The sequence below is a fragment of the Oncorhynchus nerka genome, unplaced genomic scaffold, assembly GCF_034236695.1.
Source record: "Oncorhynchus nerka isolate Pitt River unplaced genomic scaffold, Oner_Uvic_2.0 unplaced_scaffold_1032, whole genome shotgun sequence".
In the NCBI taxonomy this organism is placed as follows: domain Eukaryota; kingdom Metazoa; phylum Chordata; class Actinopteri; order Salmoniformes; family Salmonidae; genus Oncorhynchus; species Oncorhynchus nerka.
Window position 1 is genome coordinate 47182 of NW_027040272.1, and position 17814 is coordinate 64995.

The window sequence follows — 17814 nt, forward strand, 5'->3', positions numbered from 1 at the left end:
TCACTATGTTGTCACTATGTGGAGTGTCACTATGTTGTCACTATATGGAGTGTCACTATGTTGTCACTATGTGGAGTGTCACTATGTTGTCACTATGTGGAGTGTCACTATGTGGAGTGTCACTATGTTGTCACTATGTGGAGTGTCACTATGTGGAGTGTCACTATGTTGTCACTATGTGGAGTGTCACTATGTTGTCACTATGTGGAGTGTCACTATGTTGTCACTATGTTGTCACTATGTGGAGTGTCACTATGTTGTCATTATGTTGTCACTATGTTGTCACTATGTTGTCACTATGTGGAGTGTCACTATGTTGAGTGTCACTATGTGGAGTGTCACTATGTTGTCACTATGTGGAGTGTCACTATGTTGTCACTATGTTGTCACTATGTGGAGTGTCACTATGTTGTCACTATGTTGTCACTATGTGGAGTGTCACTATGTTGTCACTATGTTGTCACTATGTGGAGTGTCACTATGTGGAGTGTCACTATGTGGATTGTCACTATGTTGTCACTATGTTGTCACTATATGGAGTGTCACTATGTTGTCACTATGTGGAGTGTCACTATGTTGTCACTATGTGGAGTGTCACTATGTTGTCACTATGTGGAGTGTCACTATGTTGTCACTATGTGGAGTGTCACTATGTTGTCACTATGTTGTCACTATGTGGAGTGTCACTATGTTGTCACTATATGGAGTGTCACTATGTTGTCACTATGTGGAGTGTCACTATGTTGTCACTATATGGAGTGTCACTATGTGGAGTGTCACTATGTTGTCACTATGTGGAGTGTCACTATGTTGTCACTATGTTGTCACTATGTGGAGTGTCACTATGTTGTCACTATGTTGTCACTATGTGGAGTGTCACTATGTTGTCACTATGTGGAGTGTCACTATGTTGTCACTATGTTGTCACTATGTGGAGTGTCACTATGTTGTCACTATGTTGTCACTATGTGGAGTGTCACTATGTTGTCACTATGTTGTCACTATGTGGAGTGTCACTATGTTGAGTGTCACTATGTGGAGTGTCACTATGTTGTCACTATGTGGAGTGTCACTATGTTGTCACTATGTTGTCACTATGTGGAGTGTCACTATGTTGTCACTATGTTGTCACTATGTGGAGTGTCACTATGTTGTCACTATGTGGAGTGTCACTATGTTGTCACTATGTTGTCACTATGTGGAGTGTCACTATGTTGTCACTATGTGGAGTGTCACTATGTTGTCACTATGTTGTCACTATGTGGAGTGTCACTATGTTGTCACTATGTTGTCACTATGTGGAGTGTCACTATGTTGTCACTATGTTGTCACTATGTGGAGTGTCACTATGTGGAGTGTCACTATGTGGATTGTCACTATGTTGTCACTATGTTGAGTGTCACTATGTGGAGTGTCACTATGTGGAGTGTCACTATGTTGTCACTATGTTGTCACTATGTGGAGTGTCACTATGTGGAGTGTCACTATGTGGATTGTCACTATGTTGTCACTATGTTGTCACTATATGGAGTGTCACTATGTTGTCACTATGTGGAGTGTCACTATGTTGTCACTATGTGGAGTGTCACTATGTTGTCACTATGTGGAGTGTCACTATGTTGTCACTATGTGGAGTGTCACTATGTTGTCACTATGTTGTCACTATGTGGAGTGTCACTATGTTGTCACTATATGGAGTGTCACTATGTTGTCACTATGTGGAGTGTCACTATGTTGTCACTATATGGAGTGTCACTATGTGGAGTGTCACTATGTTGTCACTATGTGGAGTGTCACTATGTGGAGTGTCACTATGTTGTCACTATGTGGAGTGTCACTATGTGGAGTGTCACTATGTTGTCACTATGTTGTCACTATGTGGAGTGTCACTATGTTGTCACTATATGGAGTGTCACTATGTTGTCACTATGTGGAGTGTCACTATGTTGTCACTATATGGAGTGTCACTATGTTGTCACTATGTGGAGTGTCACTATGTTGTCACTATGTGGAGTGTCACTATGTGGAGTGTCACTATGTTGTCACTATGTGGAGTGTCACTATGTGGAGTGTCACTATGTTGTCACTATGTGGAGTGTCACTATGTGGAGTGTCACTATGTTGTCACTATGTGGAGTGTCACTATGTGGAGTGTCACTATGTTGTCACTATGTGGAGTGTCACTATGTTGTCACTATGTTGTCACTATGTGGAGTGTCACTATGTTGTCATTATGTTGTCACTATGTTGTCACTATGTTGTCACTATGTGGAGTGTCACTATGTTGAGTGTCACTATGTGGAGTGTCACTATGTTGTCACTATGTGGAGTGTCACTATGTTGTCACTATGTTGTCACTATGTGGAGTGTCACTATGTTGTCACTATGTTGTCACTATGTGGAGTGTCACTATGTTGTCACTATGTTGTCACTATGTGGAGTGTCACTATGTGGAGTGTCACTATGTGGATTGTCACTATGTTGTCACTATGTTGAGTGTCACTATGTGGAGTGTCACTATGTGGAGTGTCACTATGTGGATTGTCACTATGTTGTCACTATGTTGTCACTATATGGAGTGTCACTATGTTGTCACTATGTGGAGTGTCACTATGTTGTCACTATGTGGAGTGTCACTATGTTGTCACTATGTGGAGTGTCACTATGTTGTCAGTATGTGGAGTGTCACTATGTTGTCACTATGTGGTCACTATGTGGAGTGTCACTATGTTGTCACTATATGGAGTGTCACTATGTTGTCACTATGTGGAGTGTCACTATGTTGTCACTATATGGAGTGTCACTATGTGGAGTGTCACTATGTTGTCACTATGTGGAGTGTCACTATGTGGAGTGTCACTATGTTGTCACTATGTGGAGTGTCACTATGTGGAGTGTCACTATGTTGTCACTATGTTGTCACTATGTGGAGTGTCACTATGTTGTCACTATATGGAGTGTCACTATGTTGTCACTATGTGGAGTGTCACTATGTGGAGTGTCACTATGTGGAGTGTCACTATGTTGTCACTATGTGGAGTGTCACTATGTTGTCACTATGTGGAGTGTCACTATGTTGTCACTATGTTGTCACTATGTGGAGTGTCACTATGTTGTCACTATGTTGTCACTATGTGGAGTGTCACTATGTGGAGTGTCACTATGTGGATTGTCACTATGTTGTCACTATGTTGAGTGTCACTATGTGGAGTGTCACTATGTGGAGTGTCACTATGTGGATTGTCACTATGTTGTCACTATGTTGTCACTATATGGAGTGTCACTATGTTGTCACTATGTGGAGTGTCACTATGTTGTCACTATGTGGAGTGTCACTATGTTGTCACTATGTGGAGTGTCACTATGTTGTCAGTATGTGGAGTGTCACTATGTTGTCACTATGTGGTCACTATGTGGAGTGTCACTATGTTGTCACTATATGGAGTGTCACTATGTTGTCACTATGTGGAGTGTCACTATGTTGTCACTATATGGAGTGTCACTATGTGGAGTGTCACTATGTTGTCACTATGTGGAGTGTCACTATGTGGAGTGTCACTATGTTGTCACTATGTGGAGTGTCACTATGTGGAGTGTCACTATGTTGTCACTATGTGGAGTGTCACTATGTTGTCACTATATGGAGTGTCACTATGTTGTCACTATGTGGAGTGTCACTATGTTGTCACTATATGGAGTGTCACTATGTTGTCACTATGTGGAGTGTCACTATGTTGTCACTATGTGGAGTGTCACTATGTTGTCACTATGTGGAGTGTCACTATGTGGAGTGTCACTATGTTGTCACTATGTGGAGTGTCACTATGTTGTCACTATGTGGAGTGTCACTATGTTGTCACTATATGGAGTGTCACTATGTTGTCACTATGTGGAGTGTCACTATGTGGAGTGTCACTATGTGGAGTGTCACTATGTTGTCACTATGTTGTCACTATGTGGAGTGTCACTATGTGGAGTGTCACTATGTGGAGTGTCACTATGTTGTTATTATGTGGAGTGTCACTATGTGGAGTGTCACTATGTGGAGTGTCACTATGTTGTCACTATGTTGTCACTATGTTGTCACTATGTGGAGTGTCACTATGTTGTCACTATGTGGAGTGTCACTATGTTGTCACTATGTGGAGTGTCACTATGTGGAGTGTCACTATGTTGTCACTATGTGGAGTGTCACTATGTTGTCACTATGTGGAGTGTCACTATGTGGAGTGTCACTATGTTGTCACTATGTGGAGTGTCACTATGTTGTCACTATGTGGAGTGTCACTATGTTGTCACTATGTGGAGTGTCACTATGTGGAGTGTCACTATGTGGAGTGTCACTATGTTGTCACTATGTGGAGTGTCACTATGTGGAGTGTCACTATGTTGTCATTATGTGGAGTGTCACTATATGGAGTGTCACTATGTTGTCATTATGTGGAGTGTCACTATGTGGAGTGTCACTATGTTGTCATTATGTTGTCACTATGTTGTCACTATGTGGAGTGTCACTATGTGGAGTGTCACTATGTTGTTATTATGTGGAGTGTCACTATGTGGAGTGTCACTATGTTGTCACTATGTGGAGTGTCACTATGTTGTCACTATGTGGAGTGTCACTATGTTGTTATTATGTGGAGTGTCACTATGTGGAGTGTCACTATGTTGTCACTATGTGGAGTGTCACTATGTGGAGTGTCACTATGTTGTCACTATGTGGAGTGTCACTATGTGGAGTGTCACTATGTGGAGTGTCACTATGTGGAGTGTCACTATGTGGAGTGTCACTATGTTGAGTGTCACTATGTTGTCACTATGTGGAGTGTCACTATGTGGAGTGTCACTATGTTGAGTGTCACTATGTTGAGTGTCACTATGTTGTCACTATGTGGAGTGTCACTATGTTGTCACTATGTGGAGTGTCACTATGTTGTCACTATGTTGTCACTATGTGGAGTGTCACTATGTTGTCACTATGTGGAGTGTCACTATGTTGTCACTATGTTGTCACTATGTGGAGTGTCACTATGTTGTCACTATGTTGTCACTATGTGGAGTGTCACTATGTGGAGTGTCACTATGTTGTCACTATGTTGTCACTATGTGGAGAGTCACTATGTTGTCACTATGTGGAGTGTCACTATGTTGTCACTATGTGGAGTGTCACTATGTGGAGTGTCACTATGTGGAGTGTCACTATGTTGTTACTATGTTGTCACTATGTGGAGTGTCACTATGTGGAGTGTCACTATGTGGAGTGTCACTATGTTGTCACTATGTTGTCACTATGTGGAGAGTCACTATGTTGTCACTATGTGGAGTGTCACTATGTGGAGTGTCACTATGTGGAGTGTCACTATGTGGAGTGTCACTATGTTGTCACTATGTTGTCACTATGTGGAGAGTCACTATGTTGTCACTATGTGGAGTGTCACTATGTGGAGTGTCACTATGTGGAGTGTCACTATGTTGTCACTATGTTGTCACTATGTTGTTATTATGTTGTCACTATGTTGTCACTATGTGGAGTGTCACTATGTGGAGTGTCACTATGTGGAGTGTCACTATGTTGTCACTATGTGGAGTGTCACTATGTGGAGTGTCACTATGTGGAGTGTCACTATGTTGTCACTATGTTGTCACTATGTGGAGTGTCACTATGTGGAGTGTCACTATGTTGTCACTATGTGGAGTGTCACTATGTTGTCACTATGTGGAGTGTCACTATGTGGAGTGTCACTATGTTGTCACTATGTGGAGTGTCACTATGTGGAGTGTCACTATGTTGTCACTATGTGGAGTGTCACTATGTTGTCACTATGTTGTCACTATGTGGAGAGTCACTATGTTGTCATTATGTTGTCACTATGTTGTCACTATATTGAGTGTCACTATGTGGAGTGTCACTATGTTGAGTGTCACTATGTGGAGTGTCACTATGTTGAGTGTCACTATGTGGAGTGTCACTATGTTGTCACTATGTGGAGTGTCACTATGTTGTCACTATGTGGAGTGTCACTATGTTGTCACTATGTTGTCACTATGTTGAGTGTCACTATGTTGTCACTATGTGGAGTGTCACTATGTTGTCACTATGTTGTCACTATGTGGAGTGTCACTATGTGGAGTGTCACTATGTGGATTGTCACTATGTTGTCACTATGTTGAGTGTCACTATGTGGAGTGTCACTATGTTGTCACTATGTGGAGTGTCACTATGTTGTCACTATGTGGAGTGTCACTATGTTGCCACTATGTTGTCACTATGTGGAGTGTCACTATGTTGTCACTATGTTGTCACTATGTGGAGTGTCACTATGTGGAGTGTCACTATGTGGATTGTCACTATGTTGTCACTATGTGGAGTGTCACTATGTTGTCATTATGATGTCACTATGTTGAGTGTCACTATGTTGTCATTATGATGTCACTATGTGGAGTGTCACTATGTGGAGTGTCACTATGTGGAGTGTCACTATGTTGTCACTATGTGGAGTGTCACTATGTTGTCACTATGTGGAGTGTCACTATGTTGTCACTATGTTGTCACTATGTGGAGTGTCACTATGTTGTCATTATGATGTCACAATGTGGAGTGTCACTATGTGGAGTGTCACTATGTTGTCACTATGTGGAGTGTCACTATGTTGTCACTATGTGGAGAGTCACTATGTTGTCACTATGTGGAGTGTCACTATGTTGTCACTATGTGGAGTGTCACTATGTGGAGTGTCACTATGTGGAGTGTCACTATGTTGTCACTATGTGGAGTGTCACTATGTTGTCACTATATGGAGTGTCACTATGTTGTCACTATGTGGAGTGTCACTATGTGGAGTGTCACTATGTTGTCACTATGTGGAGTGTCACTATGTGGAGTGTCACTATGTTGTCACTATGTGGAGTGTCACTATGTTGTCACTATGTGGAGTGTCACTATGTTGTCACTATGTTGTCACTATGTGGAGTGTCACTATGTTGTCACTATGTGGAGTGTCACTATGTTGTCACTATGTGGAGTGTCACTATGTTGTCACTATGTGGAGTGTCACTATGTTGTCACTATGTGGAGTGTCACTATGTTGTCACTATATGGAGTGTCACTATGTTGTCACTATGTGGAGTGTCACTATGTGGAGTGTCACTATGTTGTCACTATGTGGAGTGTCACTATGTGGAGTGTCACTATGTTGTCACTATGTGGAGTGTCACTATGTGGAGTGTCACTATGTTGTCACTATGTGGAGTGTCACTATGTTGTCACTATGTGGAGTGTCACTATGTTGTCACTATGTTGTCACTATGTGGAGTGTCACTATGTTGTCACTATGTGGAGTGTCACTATGTTGTCACTATGTGGAGTGTCACTATGTTGTCACTATGTGGAGTGTCACTATGTTGTCACTATGTGGAGTGTCACTATGTTGTCACTATATGGAGTGTCACTATGTTGTCACTATGTGGAGTGTCACTATGTGGAGTGTCACTATGTTGTCACTATGTGGAGTGTCACTATGTGGAGTGTCACTATGTTGTCACTATGTGGAGTGTCACTATGTTGTCACTATGTGGAGTGTCACTATGTGGAGTGTCACTATGTTGTCACTATGTGGAGTGTCACTATGTTGTCACTATGTTGTCACTATGTTGTTATTATGTTGTTATTATGTTGTCACTATGTTGTCACTACGTTGTCACTATGTTGTCATTATGTTGTTATTATGTTGTTATTATGTTGTCACTATGTTGTCATTATGTTGTTATTATGTTGTCACTATGTTGTCACTATGTTGTCACTATGTTGTCATTATGTTGTTATTATGTTGTTATTATGTTGTCACTATGTTGTCACTACGTTGTCACTATGTTGTCATTATGTTGTTATTATGTTGTCATTATGTTGTTACTATGTTGTTAGTATGTTGTTATTATGTTGTTATTATGCTGTCACTATGTTGTCATTATGTTGTCATTATGTTGTCACTATGTTGTTATTATGTTGTCACTATGTTGTTATTATGTTGTCACTATGTTGTTATTATGTTGTTATTATGTTGTCACTATGTTGTCACTATGTTGTTACTATGTTGTCACTATGTTGTCACTATGTTGTCATTATGTTGTTACTATGTTGTCACTATGTTGTCACTATGTTGTCATTATGTTGTCACTATGTTGTCACTATGTTGTTACTATGTTGTTACTATGTTGTCACTATGTTGTCACTATGTTGTTATTATGTTGTCACTATGTTGTTATTATGTTGTCACTATGTTGTTATTATGTTGTTATTATGTTGTCACTATGTTGTCACTATGTTGTTACTATGTTGTCACTATGTTGTCACTATGTTGTCATTATGTTGTTACTATGTTGTCACTATGTTGTCACTATGTTGTCATTATGTTGTCACTATGTTGTCACGATGTTGTTACTATGTTGTCACTATGTTGTCACTATGTTGTCATTATGTTGTTATTATGTTGTCACTATGTTGTTATTATGTTGTCACTATGTTGTCATTATGTTGTCACTATGTTGTCATTATGTTGTCACTATGTTGTTACTATGTTGTCACTATGTGGAGTGTCACTATGTGGAGTGTCACTATGTGGAGTGTCACTATGTTGTCACTATGTTGTCACTATGTGGAGAGTCACTATGTTGTCACTATGTGGAGTGTCACTATGTGGAGTGTCACTATGTGGAGTGTCACTATGTTGTCACTATGTTGTCACTATGTTGTTATTATGTTGTCACTATGTTGTCACTATGTGGAGTGTCACTATGTGGAGTGTCACTATGTTGTCACTATGTTGTCACTATGTTGTTATTATGTTGTCACTATGTTGTCACTATGTGGAGTGTCACTATGTGGAGTGTCACTATGTTGTCACTATGTGGAGTGTCACTATGTGGAGTGTCACTATGTTGTCACTATGTGGAGTGTCACTATGTGGAGTGTCACTATGTTGTCACTATGTGGAGTGTCACTATGTTGTCACTATGTGGAGTGTCACTATGTGGAGTGTCACTATGTTGTCACTATGTGGAGTGTCACTATGTGGAGTGTCACTATGTTGTCACTATGTGGAGTGTCACTATGTTGTCACTATGTTGTCACTATGTGGAGAGTCACTATGTTGTCATTATGTTGTCACTATGTTGTCACTATATTGAGTGTCACTATGTGGAGTGTCACTATGTTGAGTGTCACTATGTGGAGTGTCACTATGTTGAGTGTCACTATGTGGAGTGTCACTATGTTGTCACTATGTGGAGTGTCACTATGTTGTCACTATGTGGAGTGTCACTATGTTGTCACTATGTTGTCACTATGTTGAGTGTCACTATGTTGTCACTATGTGGAGTGTCACTATGTTGTCACTATGTTGTCACTATGTGGAGTGTCACTATGTGGAGTGTCACTATGTGGAGTGTCACTATGTGGATTGTCACTATGTTGTCACTATGTTGAGTGTCACTATGTGGAGTGTCACTATGTTGTCACTATGTGGAGTGTCACTATGTTGCCACTATGTTGTCACTATGTGGAGTGTCACTATGTTGTCACTATGTTGTCACTATGTGGAGTGTCACTATGTGGAGTGTCACTATGTGGATTGTCACTATGTTGTCACTATGTGGAGTGTCACTATGTTGTCATTATGATGTCACTATGTTGAGTGTCACTATGTTGTCATTATGATGTCACTATGTGGAGTGTCACTATGTGGAGTGTCACTATGTGGAGTGTCACTATGTTGTCACTATGTGGAGTGTCACTATGTTGTCACTATGTGGAGTGTCACTATGTTGTCATTATGATGTCACTATGTTGAGTGTCACTATGTTGTCATTATGATGTCACTATGTGGAGTGTCACTATGTGGAGTGTCACTATGTTGTCACTATGTGGAGTGTCACTATGTTGTCACTATGTGGAGTGTCACTATGTTGTCACTATGTGGAGTGTCACTATGTTGTCACTATGTGGAGTGTCACTATGTTGTCACTATGTGGAGTGTCACTATGTTGTCACTATGTGGAGTGTCACTATGTTGTCACTATATGGAGTGTCACTATGTTGTCACTATGTGGAGTGTCACTATGTGGAGTGTCACTATGTTGTCACTATGTGGAGTGTCACTATGTGGAGTGTCACTATGTTGTCACTATGTGGAGTGTCACTATGTTGTCACTATGTGGAGTGTCACTATGTTGTCACTATGTTGTCACTATGTGGAGTGTCACTATGTTGTCACTATGTGGAGTGTCACTATGTTGTCACTATGTTGTCACTATGTGGAGTGTCACTATGTTGTCACTATGTGGAGTGTCACTATGTTGTCACTATGTGGAGTGTCACTATGTTGTCACTATGTGGAGTGTCACTATGTGGAGTGTCACTATGTTGTCACTATGTGGAGTGTCACTATGTGGAGTGTCACTATGTTGTCACTATGTGGAGTGTCACTATGTTGTCACTATGTGGAGTGTCACTATGTGGAGTGTCACTATGTTGTCACTATGTGGAGTGTCACTATGTTGTCACTATGTTGTCACTATGTTGTTATTATGTTGTTATTATGTTGTCACTATGTTGTCACTACGTTGTCACTATGTTGTCATTATGTTGTTATTATGTTGTTATTATGTTGTCACTATGTTGTCATTATGTTGTTATTATGTTGTCACTATGTTGTCACTATGTTGTCACTATGTTGTCATTATGTTGTTATTATGTTGTTATTATGTTGTCACTATGTTGTCACTACGTTGTCACTATGTTGTCATTATGTTGTTATTATGTTGTCATTATGTTGTTACTATGTTGTTAGTATGTTGTTATTATGTTGTTATTATGCTGTCACTATGTTGTCATTATGTTGTCATTATGTTGTCACTATGTTGTTATTATGTTGTCACTATGTTGTTATTATGTTGTCACTATGTTGTTATTATGTTGTTATTATGTTGTCACTATGTTGTTACTATGTTGTCACTATGTTGTCACTATGTTGTCATTATGTTGTTACTATGTTGTCACTATGTTGTCACTATGTTGTCATTATGTTGTCACTATGTTGTCACTATGTTGTTACTATGTTGTTACTATGTTGTCACTATGTTGTCACTATGTTGTTATTATGTTGTCACTATGTTGTTATTATGTTGTCACTATGTTGTTATTATGTTGTTATTATGTTGTCACTATGTTGTTACTATGTTGTCACTATGTTGTCACTATGTTGTCATTATGTTGTTACTATGTTGTCACTATGTTGTCATTATGTTGTCACTATGTTGTCACGATGTTGTTACTATGTTGTCACTATGTTGTCACTATGTTGTCATTATGTTGTTATTATGTTGTCACTATGTTGTTATTATGTTGTCACTATGTTGTCATTATGTTGTCACTATGTTGTCATTATGTTGTCACTATGTTGTTATTATGTTGTTATTATGTTGTCACTATGTTGTTATTATGTTGTTATTATGTTGTTATTATGTTGTCATTATGTTGTCATTATGTTGTTATTATGTTGTCACTATGTTGTTATTATGTTGTTATTATGTTGTCATTATGTTGTCACTATGTTGTTATTATGTTGTCACTATGTTATTATGTTGTTATTATGTTGTTATTATGTTGTCACTATGTTGTTATTATGTTGTCACTATGTTGTTATTATGTTGTCATTATGTTGTCACTATGTTGTCACTATGTTGTTATTATGTTGTCACTATGTTATTATGTTGTCACTATGTTGTTATTATGTTGTCACTATGTTGTCACTATGTTGTCACTATGTTGTCAGTATCTAAAGGCAGAGACAGTGTGACTAACCTCTTTGAGCTGGTCGGTGCTCCCGCAGGAGGCCGATCTCTTGTGGCTCCCCCGCCTCCTCTCATCCGCCCAGGCCCTGGGGGTCTGACGCCACAGAGAGAGGTGAGATACATGAATACACACACACCCTGGGGGTCTGACACCACAGAGAGAGGTGAGATACATGAATACACACACACACACACCCTGGGGGTCTGACACCACAGAGAGAGGTGAGATACATGAATACACACACACACACCCTGGGGGTCTGACACCACAGAGAGAGGTGAGATACATGAATACACACACACCCTGGGGGTCTGACACCACAGAGAGAGGTGAGATACATGAATACACACACGCCCTGGGGGTCTGACACCACAGAGAGAGGTGAGATACATGAATACACACACACACACACCCTGGGGGTCTGACACCACAGAGAGAGGTGAGATACATGAATACACACACACACACACCCTGGGGGTCTGACGCCACAGAGAGAGGTGAGATACATGAATACACACACACCCTGGGGGTCTGACGCCACAGAGAGAGGTGAGATACATGAATACACACACACCCTGGGGGTCTGACACCACAGAGAGAGGTGAGATACATGAATACAAAAACACACACATACACACACACACCCTGGGGGTCTGACACCACAGAGAGAGGTGAGATACATGAATACAAACACACCCTGGGGGTCTGACACCACAGAGAGAGGTGAGATACATGAATACAAACACACACACACCCTGGGGGTCTGACACCACAGAGAGAGGTGAGATACATGAATACACACACACACACCCTGGGGGTCTGACACCACAGAGAGAGGTGAGATACATGAATACACACACACCCTGGGGGTCTGACACCACAGAGAGAGGTGAGATACATGAATACACACACGCCCTGGGGGTCTGACACCACAGAGAGAGGTGAGATACATGAATACACACACACACACACACACACCCTGGGGGTCTGACACCACAGAGAGAGGTGAGATACATGAATACACACACACACACACCCTGGGGGTCTGACGCCACAGAGAGAGGTGAGATACATGAATACACACACACCCTGGGGGTCTGACGCCACAGAGAGAGGTGAGATACATGAATACACACACACCCTGGGGGTCTGACACCACAGAGAGAGGTGAGATACATGAATACAAAAACACACACATACACACACACACCCTGGGGGTCTGACACCACAGAGAGAGGTGAGATACATGAATACAAACACACCCTGGGGGTCTGACACCACAGAGAGAGGTGAGATACATGAATACAAACACACACACACCCTGGGGGTCTGACACCACAGAGAGAGGTGAGATACATGAACACACACACACACACACCCTGGGGGTCTGACGCCACAGAGAGAGGTGAGATACATGAATACAAACACACACACACACACCCTGGGGGTCTGACACCACAGAGAGAGGTGAGATACATGAATACAAACACACACACACACACACACCCTGGGGGTCTGACACCACAGAGAGAGGTGAGATACATGAATACAAACACACACACACACACACCCTGGGGGTCTGACACCACAGAGAGAGGTGAGATACATGAATACAAACACACACACACACACACCCTGGGGGTCTGACACCACAGAGAGAGACAGGTGAGATGCATGAATAAAAACAAAACACACACACACACTCACCTGAGTGGCCTTGTCCCTCATGCAGGGAGTGTGGTGGGCGTGGCTTCCGTCCTGAGGCCGGGGACCAGTAAGGTAAAAGCCAAGGAGCGTGCCCAGTAGGGGCCACAGCTGGGAGGAGCCAGAGGAAGTGGGAGGAGCTGAATGAGCTGCTCTCTGCAGAAAGACAGGAAGAGAAGAAGAGAGGAGAAAATAAGAAATACATTTCATTCTAACACAATAGCAAGAGTTGTTTGTAAACAGCCCTTGTGTTTGTAAACAAACAGCTGAGATGCTCAGTCTGAGGCAGGTGCCCACTGATGTAACCCATCAATACAATATACACTAACCATCCAACCCAGCCATATCAACCCTAACCCATCATACAGACCATCCAACCCATATCAACCCTAACCCATCATACAGACCATCCAACCCAGCCATATCAACCCTAACCCATCATACAGACCATCCAACCCATATCAACCCTAACCCATCATACAGACCATCCAACCCATATCAACCCTAACCCATCATACAGACCCTCCAACCCAGCCATATCAACCCTAACCCATCATACAGACCATCCAACCCAGCCATATCAACCCTAACCCATCATACAGACCATCCAACCCATATCAACCCTAACCCATCATACAGACCATCCAACCCAGCCATATCAACCCTAACCCATCATACAGACCATCCAACCCATATCAACCCTAACCCAACATACAGACCATCCAACCCATATCAACCCTAACCCATCATACAGACCATCCAACCCATATCAACCCTAACCCATCATACAGACCATCCAACCCATATCAACCCTAACCCAACATACAGACCATCCAACCCATATCAACCCTAACCCATCATACAGACCATCCAACCCATATCAACCCTAACCCATCATACAGACCATCCAACCCATATCAACCCTAACCCAACATACAGACCATCCAACCCATATCAACCCTAACCCATCATACAGACCCTCCAACCCAGCCATATCAACCCTAACCCATCATACAGACCATCCAACCCAGCCATATCAACCCTAACCCATCATACAGACCATCCAACCCATATCAACCCTAACCCACCATACAGACCATCCAACCCATATCAACCCTAACCCATCATACAGACCCTCCAACCCAGCCATATCAACCCTAACCCATCATACAGACCATCCAACCCATATCAACCCTAACCCATCATACAGACCATCCAACCCATATCAACCCTAACCCATCATACAGACCATCCAACCCATATCAACCCTAACCCCATATCAACCCTAACCCATCATACAGACCATCCAACCCAGCCATATCAACCCTAACCCATCATACAGACCATCCAACCCATATCAACCCTAACCCATCATACAGACCATCCAACCCATATCAACCCTAACCCATCATACAGACCCTCCAACCCAGCCATATCAACCCTAACCCATCATACAGACCATCCTACCCATATCAACCCTAACCCATCATACAGACCATCCAACCCATATCAACCCTAACCCATCATACAGACCATCCAACCCAGCCATATCAACCCTAACCCACCATACAGACCATCCAACCCATATCAACCCTAACCCATCATACAGACCATCCAACCCAGCCATATCAACCCTAACCCATCATACAGACCATCCAACCATATCAATATCAACAGACCATAACCCATCATACAGACCATCCAACCCAGCCATATCAACCCTAACCCATCATACAGACCATCCAACCCATATCAACCCTAACCCATCATACAGACCATCCAACCATATCAACCCCTAACCCCCAGACCATCCAACCCAGCCATATCAACCCTAACCCATCATACAGACCATCCAACCCCAATCCAATCCAGCCATATCAACCCTAACCCATCATACAGACCATCCAACCCATATCAACCCTAACCCATCATACAGACCATCCAACCCATATCAACCCTAACCCATCATACAGACCATCCAACCCATATCAACCCTAACCCATCATACAGACCATCCAACCCAGCCATATCAACCCTAACCCATCATACAGACCATCCAACCCATATCAACCCTAACCCATCATACAGACCATCCAACCCATATCAACCCTAACCCATCATACAGACCATCCAACCCATATCAACCCTAACCCATCATACAGACCATCCAACCCAGCCATATCAACCCTAACCCATCATACAGACCATCCAACCCATATCAACCCTAACCCATCATACAGACCATCCAACATCCAGCCATATCAATCCCTAACCCATCATACAGACCATCCAACCCATATCAACCCTAACCCATCATACAGACCATCCAACCCAGCCATATCAACCCTAACCCATCATACAGACCATCCAACCCATATCAACCCTAACCCATCATACAGACCATCCAACCCATATCAACCCTAACCCATCATACAGACCATCCAACCCAGCCATATCAACCCTAACCCATCATACAGACCATCCAACCCATATCAACCCTAACCCATCATACAGACCATCCAACCCATATCAACCCTAACCCATCATACAGACCATCCAACCCCCATATCAACCCTAACCCATCATACAGACCATCCAACCCAGCATATCAATAACCCATCAACAGACCATCCAAACCCATCAATAACCCACAGACCATCCAACCCAGCCATATCAACCCTAACCCATCATACAGACCATCCAACCCATATCAACCCTAACCCATCATACAGACCATCCAACCCAGCCATATCAACCCTAACCCATCATACAGACCATCCAACCCATATCAACCCTAACCCATCATACAGACCATCCAACCCATATCAACCCTAACCCATCATACAGACCATCCAACCCATATCAACCCTAACCCATCATACAGACCATCCAACCCAGCCATATCAACCCTAACCCATCATACAGACCATCCAACCATCATACAGACCATCAACCCATATCCTAACCCATCATACAGACCATCCAACCCAGCCATATCAACCCTAACCCATCATACAGACCATCCAACCCATATCAACCCTAACCCATCATACAGACCATCCAACATCCAGCCATATCAACCCTAACCCATCATACAGACCATCCAACCCATATCAACCCTAACCCATCATACAGACCATCCAACCCATATCAACCCTAACCCATCATACAGACCATCCAACCCAGCCATATCAACCCTAACCCATCATACAGACCATCCAACCCATATCAACCCTAACCCATCATACAGACCATCCAACCCATATCAACCCTAACCCATCATACAGACCATCCAACCCATATCAACCCTAACCCATCATACAGACCATCCAACCCAGCCATATCAACCCTAACCCATCATACAGACCATCCAACCCAGCCATATCAACCCTAACCCATCATACAGACCATCCAACCCATATCAACCCTAACCCATCATACAGACCATCCAACCCATATCAACCCTAACCCAACATACAGACCATCCAACCCAGCCATATCAACCCTAACCCATCATACAGACCATCCAACCCATATCAACCCTAACCCATCATACAGACCATCCAACCCATATCAACCCTAACCCATCATACAGACCATCCAACCCAGCCATATCAACCCTAACCCAACATACAGACCATCCAACCCATATCAACCCTAACCCATCATACAGACCATCCAACCCAGCCATATCAACCCTAACCCATCATACAGACCATCCAACCCAGCCATATCAACCCTAACCCAACATACAGACCATCCAACCCAATCAACCCTAACCCCATACAGACCATCAACCCTAACCCATCATACAGACCATCCAACCCATATCAACCCTAACCCATCATACAGACCATCCAACCCATATCAACCCTAACCCATCATACAGACCATCCAACCCATATCAACCCTAACCCATCATACAGACCATCCAACCCAGACCATCCAACCCATATCAACCCTAACCCATCATACAGACCATCCAACCCATATCAACCCTAACCCATCATACAGACCATCCAACCCATATCAACCCTAACCCATCATACAGACCATCCAACCCAGCCATATCAACCCTAACCCATCATACAGACCATCCAACCCATATCAACCCTAACCCATCATACAGACCATCCAACCCAGCCATATCAACCCTAACCCATCATACAGACCATCCAACCCAGCCATATCAACCCTAACCCATCATACAGACCATCCAACCCATATCAACCCTAACCCATCATACAGACCATCCAACCCAG

At 42.5% G+C, this 17814-nt stretch overlaps 1 protein-coding gene across 1 annotated transcript in view; it reads right to left on the reverse strand.

Annotated features, from left to right (window-relative positions):
* Positions 1-17814, reverse strand: part of LOC135570205 (protein FAM117B-like) — a 53996-nt gene that overhangs the window by 20971 nt on the left and 15211 nt on the right. Inside the window, exons 4-5 of the mRNA XM_065016315.1 lie at positions 13556-13708; positions 11858-11941 (exon numbers count right to left, since the gene is read on the reverse strand). Of these exons, the coding sequence (XP_064872387.1) occupies positions 11858-11941; positions 13556-13708 (237 nt within the window). The remainder of the gene's footprint in view (positions 1-11857; positions 11942-13555; positions 13709-17814) is intronic.